At 37.9% G+C, this 17,152-nt stretch overlaps 2 protein-coding genes across 9 annotated transcripts in view; one reads left to right on the top strand and one right to left on the bottom strand.

Moving 5' to 3' along the window:
- Positions 1–17,152, top strand: part of LOC129751644 (rho guanine nucleotide exchange factor 18) — a 312,534-nt gene that overhangs the window by 93,304 nt on the left and 202,078 nt on the right. The window lies entirely within an intron of this gene.
- Positions 1–17,152, bottom strand: part of LOC129751648 (retinol dehydrogenase 11-like) — a 31,992-nt gene that overhangs the window by 1,375 nt on the left and 13,465 nt on the right. For 2 of the 3 annotated variants that reach the window (XM_055747283.1, XM_055747282.1), the window contains exons 3-5: positions 11,598–11,703; positions 11,367–11,527; positions 10,904–11,308 (exon numbers count right to left, since the gene is read on the bottom strand). In XM_055747283.1, the coding sequence (XP_055603258.1) occupies positions 10,904–11,308; positions 11,367–11,527; positions 11,598–11,703 (672 nt within the window). Of the gene's footprint in view, positions 1–10,903; positions 11,309–11,366; positions 11,528–11,597; positions 12,012–17,152 lie in introns of those variants that run through there. The other variant, XM_055747281.1, reaches the window with a different exon arrangement.

Here is a 17,152-nt window from a genome sequence, read left to right as displayed (position 1 = left end):
CAACACGTTTAAGGATTCGTTAGAGCAAGTTCACTGGTGTTGGGAAAAAGTGGTAGAAATTTTGATATTTTGAAAATTTTACCATGCAAAAATGTTTTCAAGATCTTGGGGCGTTGTATTTTTTACAACACTGTTTCTATTTCAGCCGCATGTGATAGAAATATTGCTATTTTTGCATCACAGCATGCGGCAATACAGCACGTGTTGTAAAAAAACTTAAAGGCCACAGATCTTGAAAAGGTTTTTACATGGCAAAATTTTCAAAACGTGCCGTAAGTGTCAAAATTTCTACCACTTTTTCCCAACAATAGTGAACTTGCTCTTACTTCAATGTATCACTATCCTGGTTTAGGGAAATCCATCAAGCAAACTACGTACGTCAAAATGGAGCATAAGTAAAAAAACTGATCCTCAACGATTTGAATCTACAGAAAAATATAGTGAAAAATACTGATTTGGTGGCGGTCTTCTCGGACGATGCAAGGATCGGATTCTTAATGGATTTAGCCACTTTCCTGAAGGCCAATAATTGGTAACATACAGTCGTGTCGTATATAATTCAATTGCCCTTGAAATGTTTCGATAGGAATAGCGGTACCAGCAAGCGCTGACGGTTGTACCAACCGCGATTTTCACCCGGCAAGAGTATCTGGAAGCGGTGAGGGTGTTCCAAACGATCTCCGCATGTACGGTAGAAGTTCAGCATAGTTCAGCCAAAAAGCTATGGACCGTGCCCCAGCTCGGGTCATCTCCATTGTGATGGCAAACGAATTTTGCGTTTTTTAAAGCAAAGTCGAAATCACTCTTGGTTTTCGAGAGAGCTGATAATCGGCCTAGAACATTTAAAGCGAAACGTTATTGGCTGCTAGCCCGGAATATCAAAATCTGGTTTAGGTCGCATTTGAAGTGGTTCATACGAGTAACTTCTACAGAAAAAACCAATTATCTTAGGTCCCTTATACCGATAAGTCAACAAACAAACTAGAAGACCGACATCGGTGTCTGCGACCCCTGCAGATTCAGCGGACCCTATTCTGTTGGAAAAATATGTCTTCTCGCAGACCAAATAATTCGAGGCAATTCCACAAGGTTCAGACCGGAAGAAAACTGCAATCAAGGATGGCTGAAGGTTTATTATTAGAGCAAGTCCAATGGTGTTGGGAAAAAGTGGTAGGAATTTTGACGTCTGTAGCACAGATGGGAATTTTTCTATCGTGAAATATAGACCAAAAAGGTTGGCCGTCCACCGGTGTGATAGAATACGAAGGTATAAAATTGAAAGCAACCAGCGATGCCAAGAGAATTTGCTTTTCAGTAATTTTACTGACTTTTTGTATTTTGAATTCACCGTTTGAAAATTGAAATCAAATTCATTTTACTTGATCATTAACTTGTTTGTTTGTTTATTTTAAAGGGATTTTAACTACACAGGAGGCATTCGTCCCTAATAATGATCATTAACTTGAAATAGTAGTGCCAATATGAAAATTTTATAATTTAGATGTATGAATAAGTATTGTTTAAGTTATAATGCATCCCAATATTAAACTGTATTCTGCAGAATTAGGATTTTTTTTATTGAAGGGCATTTGATTACACGAGTTGATAAAGTTTTTGAACTCTTTCTAAAACTTTCATTTTCAAAGTGATAATTAAGTAAGTGACAAATAAAAAGTATAGATATTTCAGACACAAGCTGAATTTTACTTTCGATACGACGCCTTGCGTTTGATATGATTGACACTTGTCGAATCAACAGCGAGGGTTCCGTTTTCTAAAGATGATGGACCCATTAAAGGCGTTCCGAACTTGTTACCGGACATTCCGACGGAATATCTTTTTCAAATAAAAAAGCGAAACAATTTCCTACTCCCGAAAACCGCTCAAACAAAACATACAAACAGAATTTATTTATTCACCCAGCTGGCATCTCTGCGCCTCAAAATGTATTCGATTGGCAAGGGCATGAAAAAAATTGGCTGTAAATTTTAACGAGTTGATTAACTTCATTGCAATTCGTATCAATTTAAGTGATAAAAGATTAAAAAAAAAAAGAAAATATCACTTTATGTTTAAATCCTGAAATTGCTCAATTTCCTTTATTTTCCCCTCAACTGAGGTTTTGAGCATAAGATAGATGGCAGCACCTAAGCGTTTTATGCACGAATACTGTATTGCAACGCCGACTCTATCACTCGGTTCGGTGTTGCAAAATATCGTGTTTTTCTATCACCCTCAGCCAAAAAGTGTTATACGATACAAATTTTGCAGCGCGAAACTGTTCGAATATCAGATTTTCCCAACACCGGTGTACGGCAAATGTGTTGTAAACCTTCGAAATTTCCAACTCCATCTCAACCAGTGAACTTGCTCTTAGCGTTGAAAAATTTAGGAAATATGCTGCGCAACAATCAGTAGACCGGCAAAACAGAAGTCGAATCCGGTTCCGACATGGGCGACTTGAAGAAAGGTTTTGTCGATCACATCGAACAGGGTGATAATGAGCAATAGCAGTGAGGAAGTCTAATTATACAAGGACAATGACTCTAGACGACACAGAGCAAGGTTCAGAATAAAATTCTGTATGAAAGAAAAGTTACCAAGTTTCAAATGATGGCATTTCAAATTGGGCTTCCCCTGTGCGTACCGGCTTTCCTGACGTTCTGCTCCTTTGCGTCAACTTTCTTCACCGATTACCGAACTTCGACTCGGATTAACACCGTGAAAGTGCTAGTGTAAGTTTGAAATGAAATCTCCGGAAAACGACATAATTTATAAAGTTTAGAGGGAGTGATTTGGTTTTCGATTTACTCTTGTAACAAAAACGTTCCGGACTTCAGCGCTTCCCGGGAAAAGTATGATCTGGGCTTCCTGACGTTCGATATCAATACCGATCTGAAAGGAATGTGAAGCAGCTATTCCTTTCCCGGAACATCGTTCCAAATGCAGGACTGCTTCCGAATGTATTTGCTCACGGACATCATTCCCGGAAACCTCAAACAGCTCAAAGAAAAACGAATGACGATACAGCATTTCCATTTATTCCATTTTAATTGTTTTGATTTTTGTTTGCAAATTGGAGCTGCCTATCTCAATGTTATCCATCAATGAAAAAACTGCAGGAACATCTGGTTGAAATGAAACCGTGAGCACTCCTTTCTCAGTTCTTCAATTATGTATGTTTACGTAGTTGAAATGAGGAAATGTTCGAAATAAAATGAAATTTGAAATCACAGGACCTTTCAATGTGAATTTTCACTATAGTTAATTGTAGTCACACAAATTCTGCCGTCTATGTTATGAGTCATAACTTATGACTAATGACTGCTTTAAAAAATGATAATAATTCTAAATTGGTTTGTTTTGCTGTAATGGCCGCTTGTCCGGCCGTATGCCTTCTTGAATCTAAGAATCAAAATTACACTTTAAACATATTGAACATTGGCCTTAAACTTGTTGAGATTGGTCTCAACGTAGCAATCGATGGGACAAATAACAACATACACATAATTAATCAACAACTCGTAAAGCAACCATGCATGGGGATGGTTTTTGTATAAAGCACAGTTAGGTGAAGTGCAATAAAGTATTACAAGTTCTACCAGCAGTACAAGTCTCTCCTTTCCACTGCCCAAGTGCTGCACAATAGGTTACGGGCCCAGCTCTAGTGGAAAGGATGAGAAGGGGCAGTGGCAAGAAGTGCAAGCGCCGATGGAAGGACAACGTTCCGAAGCCCGGAAGGACAACGAACCAGGAACCATTGGGAGGTAATCGAGGCAGGGACCAGAGCCACTGGAAGGTCGTCGGTGCAGAGCCATATAGGGGTTGATGAGCCAGGGCCACTGGAAGGTCGGCGAGCCGGAGACCGTGGAAGGTTGTCGACCAGGATTCACCTGGAAGATCGTCGAATCGGGAAGGCAGCTGGAGGTCGACAAGCCAGCTCAAGTAACAATTTTAGCTTTATTATGGTCAGCAAAATATCGTTTGGACTATCGCATTAATCTTCATAAAAAGCTAAAGCGCATTCTATAACATCACCTGGACTCTAATAAAGCCAAAATCAGGCTATTTGGCCCTACCCTAGAAACGTCATCAAGACATATAATTGTTGGTCATCAATTTTGGTCACCAAAGCTTTTAAAAAGCTATTATAAAACATGTTAGAAATTTTTGTTTTTTTCGGTTCTGTCAGTTCTCGGAGTTTTTTTTTTATTTTTCCCAGCACCCATAATGGTTGATGAATGATGATTGCATTATTCAGATATTATCTGGTAAAATTAATAGCTAAAAAAACCAATGTTTTAACCATATATTGAGCTTCTTTTCTACTGCCAGTCAAGATTTTAGGTAAAATGTATATGAAATAGTATCTTAAAATAAATGCGCCTCGTCAAATCTGATGGTCAATCATGATGGAATTGATGGAAATAGGCCTGAAAAATTTTTTTCCAATGCTTGCATTGTGAATCCATCAACATGGCGTCATTTTGTGCCCTTCGATTTTGCAACCAACATGGCGTGAGTCAATTCATAGTTTTATTATGGTTTAATGATGACCCCAAAAAAAGCTACGATTTGACGTTTCTCTCGCAAGCCAACCAATTACACGCTAAGGTTTAGTTCCTCATTTCTGAGTTGTTACTCATTAGTACAGTAAATGAGGACAGACTTTTTGAATGAAAAGGGATTGGTTTTGAATGACCCGTGGAATAAATCATGAGTTGAAGTCAAATTTCGTTGTCTGACGCCATCTTGAAATCCAAGATGGCGGCTTCCGCTGAACTTTAAAATGGTGTAAATGACTTGAAATCGCATGAAACCCCAACAAAATGGGTATCGGGTGAAAGGGCTTAACGAGTAGAAGTTGAATTTTGCTATCAGACGCCATCTTGAAATCCAAGATGGCGGCATCCGCTCAACTTTTAATGCTTAATGCTGACAAAAAGTCGCATTAAACCACCACTATAAGGGTATTGGGTGAAAGGGCTAAACTAGAAGTCGATTTTTTTCTATCCGACACCATCTTGAAATCCAAGATGGCAGCTTCCACTGAATTCAAAATACTGTTAATCAATGAAAATCGCTTGAATACTACTTTTTTCACGTAATACTACATTAAAACTACTATTTCAAGACAATTTAGATCATTTTAAATCACTTTTATTATTTTTTCATTATGTTTCTAATGCATTTAGCACTTTTCTTGTTTTGTTTATAGTTTTTGTTTTTTTTTGCCATTTATGTAATTCTATTATTTCTATCATGCTATTATGTTTAAATTGTATTGGTCTTATTCTTGCGAAAACTATAGGGTTATGTTGTTTCTGTTAACCGTCTGATTTAGGCACATGTGCCAAATTCGATGTTGTCAAAATCGAATGTTGCCAAAAACGAACGGGGTCTGTATTGTGGTGGTTTTTGTGGGATTTTCAGTCACTTACAGATTTTCAGAGAAACGCGAAAACAGACATTTGACTTCTATCATTTAGCCTTAGCACCCAATACAAAATATTTTGGAGTTTCATGCTATTTTCATTCATTTACAGTATTTTTAAGTTCAGCTGAAGCCACCATCTTGGATTTCAAGATAGCGTCAGAATGCAAAAATAAACTTTTTATAGCTTATCCCAATTGACAAACACCCATATTTTGGAGGTTTCATGCGATATTCAATGATTTAGAGCATTTTTAAAGTTTATAGAAAGCTGCCATCTTGAATTTCAAGATGGCGTAAGATAGCAATATTCGACTTCTACTCGATAAGCCCTTCCACCCACTACCACCTGGGTTTCATGTCATTTTAAGTCATTTACTACATTTTAAAGTTTAGCGGAAGCCGCCATCTTGGATTTCAAGATGGCGTCAGATAGCGAAATTCAACTTCTACCGGTTAATTTCTTTCAACTTATACCCCTATAATATAGGTTTAATGCGATTTTCAGTCATTTACAGATTTTCAAGTTGAGTGGTAGCCGCCATCTTGGATTTAAGATGGCGACGGGCAACGAAATTTGACTTCTACTCTTATTCTACTCTCTTATTACTTTCACCTAATAACCATATTGTGAAGGTTTCACGATATTTTCAGTAATTTACAGCTTTGAAAATAAAAGCGGAAGCCGCCATCTTGAATTAATGATGGCGTCAAGCAACAATTTTTTTCCTACTATTTGGGCCCTTTCACTCAATACTCATATTGTAAAGATATTCATACCACTTTCGGTGATTTCAAGTTTTCAAAAATGTATTTTTTTAATTTTAACTCAAAATCAACACGCATAACTTAACAAAAATGTGTAAAAATGGGAGTTCCAATTCAAATATGTGCTATCTAATCTGAGCGTGTCCTGTTTTGACATCTTGATCGAGAACTGTCACTAAGTTTTATGGCGGTTTAATAATCATGCACTGAGTGCTATTATAAAACATGCAAAAAAAAGCTTGGAGCAAACTTCTAGGTTTGTGTTTTATTATAGTTTAAAAAAAGCATTCACAACTCTTTCAAAATAACTAAAACAGCATGTTTAATAAAAGTTTTATTAGCGTTTTCAAAACCATCTGAAAACACATGGTCGAAAAAAAATTATAAGCATTCTGCATGACCATAATAAAACCGCCATAAAGCGAGCTGCACAAAAAAATGCCATAATTAAACCATGATAAAACTTCCTAATGCTAGTTGGCATAATCTGTGTTACTTGGGAGGAAACACGGAAGGTCGTAAGACAGGTGCCATGGAAGGTCATTTGGTCGGACCTTTGGAAGGTCGTCGTGACATTGGTGAGGCGTCGAGCAAAAATAAGAGCGTCGAGCCGGAACCAACAAAGTCGTCGGACCGGAGCCATGGAAGGTCGCTGGGCTGAGACAACGAAGCAGCCGTCGTGCCAGATTCACTGGTAGGTCGTCGTACCGAAAGCCATGGAAGGTTGGTGTGCCGGTATCTCTCTGAAATCACTGGTGGCCTTGCGAGCAGGGTACCACGAAAGGTCACCAAGCCGGTGCCATGGAAAGTCGTCGGACCTGAAAGCCAAGTGGAGGTCATCAGGCTGGAATCACTGGGAGACGCAGGCCTCAGGAAAGGCGTCAAGGCGAAGGAGAAAGCTTCGAGCCGCAGCAAGGAAGTCGAGACCAGAAGTCAAATGGAAGGTCGTCGGAGCCAGATGGAGGTCGTCGGATGAGGGATCATGAAAGGTCGTCGTACCTGGAGGCCAGTTCGAAGGTCGTCGTACCTAGGGGCCAGTTGGAAGATCGACGTGCTGAAGCTGCAACAGGGGCGAGAGCGTCGTGCAATGAATGCGACGGATGAGATCCGGTGCGTGCGTTGAAGAGCAGACTTGTAACCGTCCGTAGTAGACAATGTGCTAATTTCCGTAGATCTCCAAAACATAATTTGTTCATGTAGCATGTTAGACTTGCTGGGAGTTGATCCCTGGGTGAGTGAACTGGAAAACGCCGGTAAAATGAAAAAATCTACTCGGAGTACCACAGAATAGCTTAGTCGTCATGAGTTGCCAATGGTGACTTTCTTAACTGGTGGTGAAAATGGAATTTTCTTGGGATGTTGAGAAGAAAACCTGGGGTCTTAGCCATTTTAGCCATTTTGAATCGTTCGGTTGGCATTTTTAAGAAGTAAGTTTGATAAAGTCATTTTCAAAAGGCGGTTATCATTACGGTCTTCGTTTATTCATATTTTCGGTCATTTTAGTAGTTTTGCTCTGTGGTGTACCCGGAAGACGACCCCGAACTGTTGAAGTTATCCGGCGGTGGCTTAGTGCGCAAGTGGAAGGATGATTCTAACAGAAAGTTGACCATTTTAGTTACCCAGGGTGTTACAAACTTTAAGCGGTGTGTTTGCACATTTTATGCAGCGGAGTTCTACGGATAATACCACAGAGTCTAAGTTCGTGAGCCTACACAAACTTCCCTCATTTCGCAAACCCCATTTTGTGTACTTTCTTTGGAAGCCCACCCCTGGGAAGAAAGTTCGGGTTTAAAGCGACTTTAGCACATCAACTCCTTGAGTTGTTGGCGTTTATGTGCTTGAAGTTTATTTGTGCAAATTTGGCTCAGAAAATTTATTTTCTTATTTCACAAAGTGGGTGTGTTAGCGAGTTAAGAAGGATTTATTGTTTGCCGAAGGTACAGACTTCGAATGTGTATGTTGAGGAGGTTCTACCACCAAACAGAGCAAGTCTTTCCTTTCCACTGCCCAAGTGCTGCAGAATAAAACTAAAGATATCCATTTTTTGACCTGTTAAAAACTCCTGGATACATACACAATACCAAAGGTTCATTTTTTCTCCATAAAACCAACATGGCTGATTCGGGAATTCAACATACGGCGACACCTCCTATATATACACACTCCGGTTGTTTCGTCGGTCAAATTAAAACTTATATGTTTGTAAGCTTGAATGTAAGTTGATACTTTTTCGATGGTGGCAGCACCGTTAACAAAGAGTTGATGTCTCAGAATACTTGTTCGAAAAACTTTTCAGTCAGGTATCTTGATAGAATAAAATATCCTCGAGAAAACCCATCAGACAGACGAGTCAACGCAAAGAAATCAGTATGAAGATTCGCCAATGCTGAGACAATGAGATGCACCAGGTCTGCCAGATGGTGCCTGTTAAGTTTAAATATAGTCCAATCCAGCCACAATCCCAGCCCATATTCGGTTGTATTTTATTTCTGATAACCGTTCTCAGCAATTGTGCATGTGTCCGTAACAATGCGTAACAAGCCTTTCCGCATTGTTACCAGTGCCAGTGCCAGTGGAGTTCGATGCTGGTCATGAGGTCACGAGCTACGTTGCGTTTAGTAGCGTGAGTTCATTTCCGAAGGCCGAGAAAAAGACTCCCGGGATTTGAAACCAAGATTGGACTGCGCAGAGTTCAAGTGTTCCCGCTAGAAGATTAATCCGGGGCGGATCTTGGATCAAGCTGATCATCGAAAGGGATACGGTTAGCATGCGTAAGCACGCTTCCAACTGCTGTGGAGCAGTTTGTTTGGTTAGTTGCCATCAACTTTAACCATACCCGTTACTGCCGACCAAGCTTGACGCCATCTTGCAATAATCAGCAACGCTGCGTTTAGCATGCTGATTTCCAATGTTGGTGTTGCAGAAGACCTCAAACATTCTCAATCTGCGAATTGAGGGGATGTGCTGAAATCCATGATTGGGAAATTCGCGTATTGACGATTGCTGGTCGCATTAGCAATTGCTAGTGTAGCTACCGACATTCACATTACGGCAAATCCTCCAAAAATGCCGGGAACACCAAGTCCCTACGCACCATCTATTCATCGACTTCAAAGCCGCATACGACACGATCGACCGTAACGAGCTATGGAAAATCATGGACGAGAACGGCTTTTCCGGGAAGCTGATCAGACTGATCAAGGCGACGATGGATGGAACGCAGTGCTGTGTGCGGATCTCGGGTGAATTGTCGAGTTCATTCGAATCGTGCAGGGGACTTCGACAAGGTGATGGTCTATCCTGCATGATGTTCAACGTGGCGCTAGAAGGTGTTATTCGACGAGCGGTGGGCGAAATGCGGGGCACGATTTTCAACAGATCCAGTCAACTTATCTGCTTTGCCGATGACATTGATATAGTCGGCAGATCATCTGCGGCGGTGGAAGACATCTACCGCAAACTGAAACGCGAAGCAGGAAGGATTGGGTTGATGATTAATACGTCCAAGATGAAGTACATGCTGGCCTGCGGATCCGAGACCTACCGAACCCGCTTGTCCAGTAATAACAAGGTCACGATCGACGGCGACGAGCTGGAGATAGTCGAAGACTTTGTCTATCTCGGCTCACTGGTGACCGCAGACAATGACACCAGCCGTGAGATCCGGAGGCGAATTATCAGCGGAAGTCGTGCCTACTATGGACTCCACAAGCAACTGCGGTCGAGAAGACTTAGCCCTCGCACGATGTGTAACCTGTATACGACGCTCATTAGACCGGTTGTTCTCTACGGGCACGAGACATGGATATTGCTCGAGGAGGACCTGCGTACACTCGGAGTATTCGAGCGACGAGTGTTAAGAACCATCTTTGGCGGCGTACAGGAGAACGGAGTGTGGAGGCGAAGGATGAACCACGAGCTCGCGCGACTCTACGGCGAACCCAGTATCCAGAAGGTGGTGAAGGCTGGCCGGATACGCTGGGCAGGACATATTGCGAGAATGCCGGACGACTGTCCTGCAAAACAGGTGTTCGCTACGAATCCGGTAGGAACAAGACGAGCGGGGGCGCAACGAGCGAGGTAGTTATACCAGGTGGAGCGTGATCTGGCGGACGTGGGGTGCCCGAGAAATTTGAGAACGGTTGCCATGGACCGAGTGAATTTTAAGAATTATGTTCGTCAAGTTATGTCGTGAGACGGAATACTATGTAAATAAAATAAAATTAAATTTCCATCTTGTAAAAAAAACGCAAAGAAATCAGTGTGAAGAATTGCCGATGCAGAGACTTCTAGATGCTCCAGGTCTGCCAGATGGTGCCAGTGGAGTTTGAGGCCGGGTAGGCCGATACCGAGATTACTGTCGATTCATTTCCGAAGGGTGGGAGTAAGAATCCCGGTTAGTTACCATCAACTTTATCCATACCCGTTGCCGACTACCGACCAAGCTAGACGACTAGTTCCGGGGATCGAGATAAAAGCTCATCTTGCAAAACTCAGCAACGCTGCGTTTAACATGCGTCTGACCGTCCCGCTGTTAAAAGTAATATCAGTTTTAAGTGAGGCCCAAGGTCTGAGGTCTAGGTTGACTTTATGAAGTAGAGAGAATACATGGCTATACCATAGTCGTCCCTTTCTATCGTGATGCTTTTTAATCCTGTACTAGTGTACTAGTTATTTAGTTATTACCATATTAGAACTAACCTCAAGCATTTGTTGAAGTACCGCAGCAGTTCAGTGTCGACCGTGCCCGGATGCACGCAGTAGGTATGCACTCCAGTTCCCCTTAACCTTTTGGCCAGATGCCGCGAAAATAGGACATTACACAGCTTGCTCTGCGTGTACGCGGCCCATTTGTCGTAATCTTTTTCACTATTGATATCGTCCTTATCTATGCGGCCCCACTTGTGGCCCAAACTGGCCACCGTGATGATCCGGCTCGGGGCCGTTTTCTTAAGTATATCCAACAGGAGATTGGTGAGCAGGAAGTGACCCAGATGGTTGGTTCCGAAATGCAGCTCGAACCCATCCTTGGTGTAGTCCTTGGGACAGGCCATCACCCCCGCGTTGTTGATCAGCACGTGGAGCCTTCGCTCCATGCTTAGGAACCTAAAAAAAACGAAAATTATTGTATGTTGGTTGTACAAAATTTCTATAAAACACGTACGTTCTAACAAATTTTCTAATCGACTCAAACGAAGCCAGATCCAGCTCCAGGGCAAACACATTCTGGCTACCGGATGCGTCCAGGATCTCCTGCCGGGCTTTCTCCATCCGGTTGACGTCCCGGCAGCCCATGTAGACCCAGGCACCTCGTTTGGCACATTCCTGTCGAAACGAAAAAAGAGGTTACATGATGAAAATTATTTAAACATTTTGAAAAAATGGTGATTCTTACTATTGCAGTCTCTTTTCCAATACCGGAGTTGGCACCTGTGATGATGACAACTTTGGGCTCTAATCGAATGTCTTTGTTTTTAAACTGGCCACCTTGAAAGTATTTTCTGAAATAAAAACAAAATAGAATAATATCAAAATTCAGCAGCTTTCGATCTCCGTTTGAAGATCTAATAATGATAAATCCCAAGGGCGCCCAATGGACATTATTCTCGCGACAGATATCAACACTAATGACCGAACCCATTAAATCTTCGTTAGTGGCATTGGTGATAAACATTCCGGTTCCGGAAATAAAATCGACAGACAGGACAACTTCACAATTTTGTTGCCAGAAAAAAGGTCTGTCCTAAAGAAGCACAATTGAACAAAGAATCATTCCTGAGTACATTAACCGGCACGTAGGGCGATTGCAGTTTATTTTGAGTGAATTCTCATTGATAATGAATGTCTACAGTTGAAAAAAAATCTAGGTTGCCAGTTAATTGCAAAAAGAGTACCACTCTCATCCTTTTGATCGACTGAATAAAAAAAACATGTATGGCAGCACTGCTCAGACAATTATGTCTGTCGGAATCGTCCAAATTGTTTTCCTAGCTCGTCAACCGTACGTGCCCGGCATAACTAACTGTCACTGGTCGAACAATAAACAGCTCGTAAATGGGGGAAGTATAAATGAAGTGATGAGTCGCCACGCTGCATTTAAGTCGCCTACTTCGCAGCACCTATCAACAAAAGTGTTTGTTAGATCGGAAATGCATTCATGCCGGAATTGTTTTAAAAACTGAACCAAAGCCTAATGAGCCATTACTGCATCAAACAAAAGGCAGGGCAAAGTGCACGGCGCGGTCGCAAACCAAAGAAAGCAAACGCTCGGTTAATTATCCGTGTTAAATAGGAAAAATTAAAATTTTACACGGTAATCATCCGAAACGGTTTTGTTTCATGAAACGGGATCAATTGGGGCGGTTGGGAAAGGCCGCGCATTTTTTTCACAGGTGGAAACTGTTAGCTTCACAACATCATCGTGATTATCATTTTACAGGCAGCGTCGGTAGAGAGAAAATGTCAGGTTGATGTGTGTGAGCGAGCGGCGTTTGATTTTTTATTAGTAGGCAGTTTTGCTGCGAAGTTTTTCCTGGACGTAACAAAATACGGTTTCAAATGAGATTTTTAACCATGTTTAAAACAAGTATTTTTATTGAAAACTTAAACTGTTTATTTGAAATTTATTCGATTAAGAAAATATTATTGCATAATTCCGAGACGTTAGCCCAAATCTTCCCTAGTAAGAAACTGACAAAAGTAATGTGATCATTGTTTGGCAATGTAACTTTTATAAATTGAGCTGCGAACCACGGGTGAAATTGTGAACAACGAACAACAAAAACTTCAATCGTGTTGTTAATTGTTTAACTTGAACTTCCGGGTGGATGTGTTTGGAAAAATTCTTGGTTTATCCGCATGCTTTTTGTGATGCGTGAAACTGAAAGTGAACTAAAAAGCTTACACAATTTGTCTGAAATCATGATTCACATTTCTTAAATAAGAGATAAGCTAAACTGATTTGTAGAGTTAACTGGCTGAAATTATTAAGAAGTCAAAAACAGCAAAAATAACAACATGTAGAAAATATAAAAGTTGAAAATATAATTAAAAATCATATTCAAAAAAAAAAAATAAATAAATAAATCTCAAAAAGGCAACTAACGGCAAAAGGGACAGAAATGATAACAATGACAAAAACGGCAAAAATATAAAATTGAAACTATGAAAAAAAACTGATACAAAAAGATAAAAAAAAGACAAAAATGATAAAAAAACATTTAATTTTTTGTGACAAATGAAAAATTCCCAAAAATGATCAGAATGGCAAAAATGACAGGAAGTGAAAACTTAATGAAAGTTACCAAAGTAGTAAAAAAGACAAAAATATCAACAATAATTAAAAACGAAGACGAAAAGGATTTCAGGATAAAATTTACAAAACTACAAAAAGGCTTAGAGTTCATGATAATTTAAAAAAAATCCCTAATGACAAAAATGGAAAAGATTACAAGATTTACTAAAAGAACAAAACATAAAGACGTATTAAAGATGAATTTCAACACAAAAAAGAAGGTTTGAATTGTGGATTTTTTTTTCAAATTTTAGTCGATATGTAATTTTTTTTTATTTTTGTCAGTATGTATTCTCATCTCTGTTTTTTTTTATTTTTCTATTCTCGGTGATTGTTTTGTCATTTTTATTACAATTGAATTATTTTTTATGTTTTTCGCTAATTTAATTCCCTCTTTTTCGCATTTGTGCCATTTTTAGTTTTTTCCTTGTCTACTCTTTTCTTCTTATTTTTATTTTTTTTATTTTTATTTTTGTTATTCAATGTTGTCATTTTTCGTAGTTTTTTCTTCAATTTTTAACAATTTTTCCATCATGGGTTAACATTTTTACCAGCGAACACAAACACGTTCAGGATCTCAACAAATTTTGATGTTTCCTCGAAGATAATCCATTAACTCAACGCTAAGTCGTATATCTTACGAGGATACGATGGCTAACATCTTACAAATGCTAACGAGGAGGTGTATGCCTTGACCGGGATTCGAACTCATAACCGTAGGCTTAGAAGACTTGAAGGCTATCCTCTACAACACGGGCGCACAGTGGTCCAAAACCCAGAAAAGTTTGCAGATAGTCGATTTTTGAAGCGCTCAAAATTATCAATTCAAATATTTCATCGTGTTCCGGCATTTTCAGGCTACATGAAACCATAAAATTGATAATCATAAGTTTACCCGCCTAAAATTTTTTAAGGAAATGCTATGAGAAAAAATAATTTTTTTTTTAAATTTCGCAAAGATTTGCTTACATTTAATGACAAATAGATAACAAAATGGCGAATTAATTTTGCCTCGAATTTTTTTTAAATTATTTTCGTATGGCATATTTTATACCTAATTCAATAAAAATGTTGGGGATTGGGAGGAAGTTGGATTTTTTAAATATGGAATCTAGTTGCAAATCGCGATATTTTTTTAGGTTTTCAAACTTCAACTAGAGATTAAAGAGAACTTCACATAACTCCCCTCTTATTTTATGTAGGATAGATTCCCACATTTCTAGACTATAAATTATTGCTTTTCTTCCCATTTTTGAAGAACGATTTCGAAGAGTAGAATCACTTTTTTCCTCAGATTTGACTTCTGAGCAAATAACCTTTCAGATTACGAACCAAATTGATATTAAGTTTTCTTAAAAATCCATTTACATAACATCCCCATCATATTTTGAAGCACTATCAATGTGAATTTCTGTGTATTATTTTTTTTATCACGAATAACTCCCAAAACATTTCATGATAACCAATGGAAACTTAAAAAAATATTTAGAAACTTTAATAGTATTTTAAAGATAGAAAATATGAAAAAATAACCAAAATATAAAAAGAATCAAAGTAAACGTAAAAATAATAAAAAATGAATGAATGTCCACAACTCGTGTAAAATTTAAATGTTTCTGTTTTAAATAATTTATAGTATGAATGGTAATTTGAGAGAAAAAAATCAACATGACTCTTTTCTTAATAAAATATTTAAAAGTAAATTTTATTTTTATTGTCATTTTGAGTATATTTTAGATTCAACGAACATTTCTAGTATGTGAGACATTTTGCAGCAATCTGTTGGAAAATTTTAATACGGAGAACTATTTACTGAGCTATTAAAAATTTTCAAGTTCTTACGGTGAAAATAAAAAAAAAAACAAATTCAATTAAAAAAAAAATTCAAAAAATAACAAAAACTATTGAAAACTATTCGAGCAAATGAAACCAAATTTGGCTTGGAAGGGTATTTGAGTACGACAAATAGTTCTTTGAATATTTGGTACCCCTCCCTCCGTTCAGTGAGGAGATAGAAAGTGGGGAGGGGCTCCTTTTCAATTTTCAGCATTACTGGAGAATTGATCAAGCAAATGGAACCAAATTTGGCGAAGGAAGGTATTTGATTACGAGAAATATTTTTAAGATATCTGGAGAACCCTCCGTTCTTCCAGTCGAAAAAACTTACGGAAGGTTGGTGCTCTCTTACAATTTTTTACATCACTCGGATCCTTACCCAGCAAATAGAACGAAATTTGACTTGGGAGGGTATTTGAGCACAAGGAATATTTCTGTGAATATTTGCCTGTCTGCCTCCTTGCAGTGGGGCGATAGGAAGGAGAGAGGGGTGTTTCTTAACAATTTACAATGTAACCAAATATGATATGGGAATAATCGTACAGTCGAGCAAATGGAACAGAATTAGGCATGGGAGTGTATTTGAATACACGGAATGTTTGATTTTGATCCCCTCATTCAAGGTAGGGAATAGGTAGGAAGAGGGGCTCCGATATCAATTTTATAGCATAACTCGCAAACCAATAAAGTAAACGAAACCAAATTTGCATGAGAGGGAATTCGAGCACAAGAAATGTTTTTCCCTCCCTCCATTCAATGGAACGATAAAAAGTGAGAAAAGAGTCACTCATACAATTTTATTTAATATCTCGATAACTTATCGAAAAATGGAACCAAATTTTCATGGGAGCATATTTTTGTACGGGCAATATTTTTTCGATGGTTTGAGACGCCCTTCTTTTGCCAGATAGTTGATAGAGGGTCACCTATTTTTTGAATAACTCGAGAACTTATCAAGAATGGAGCCAAAATAACATGGGATCGTATTTGTATACAAGAAATGTTTTCTGAAGTTATGTGACCCCCCTTTCTTCCATTAGGGATATAAAAATAGGGAAGAGGGTCACACCAAAAATTAGAATAATAATTCAAGAACGAATAGGTAAAATAAGTGTCCCATGACGTAATTTTGTTACAAAAAATGTTTCTCTGAGAGTTTGAGAGCCTCTTCACATTAAAAGGGAAAGCGATGTATGAAAAAAGTTTGGCATAAGTTATAAACTTATAAGCAAAGAATTATAAAATTTAACTGAAAATTTTGTGCAAATAAATGAAAAGTTAAATAACAAGGTACTACAGATTTCAATAATTTTTGGAAGGTGTAGCAAAGCACACCGGGTCAGCTAGTATAAAATAAAAAAAATAGTAAAAAATCGAAAAAAAGAAAAACAAAAATAAAAAAGTATAAAAAAGTTAAAAAAAAACTAAAAAAAAATATTTTTTTTTAAATCAGAAAGATATAAAAACATTTTTAAAAAATGCAAATGAAAATTAAAAAAATAATTTGAGTAAAAAATATAAATATTTTATTCATAACTTAACAAATAAATTTAAAAAAAATAAAAAAAATTAAAAAAAATTAAAAAAAAAACATATGAAAAAATATAAAAGAATATAAAAAAAATAAAAAAATTAAAAAAATATAAAAAAATTTAAAAAAATAAAAAAAATAAAAAAAATAATAATATAAGAAAATAAAAAAAAAAAATAAAAAAAAATAAAAAAAATAATAACATAAGAAAATAAAAAAATAAAAAAAAATAAAAAAATAAAAAAATATAAAAAAAAAAATTAAAAAAAATTAAAAACAAAAAATTAAT

This window comes from Uranotaenia lowii, chromosome 3 (genome assembly GCF_029784155.1).
Source record: "Uranotaenia lowii strain MFRU-FL chromosome 3, ASM2978415v1, whole genome shotgun sequence".
NCBI classification, from domain to species: Eukaryota; Metazoa; Arthropoda; class Insecta; order Diptera; family Culicidae; genus Uranotaenia; species Uranotaenia lowii.
Note: the sequence above shows the minus strand (reverse complement) of the source record. Positions and strands in the feature narration are given on the sequence as shown.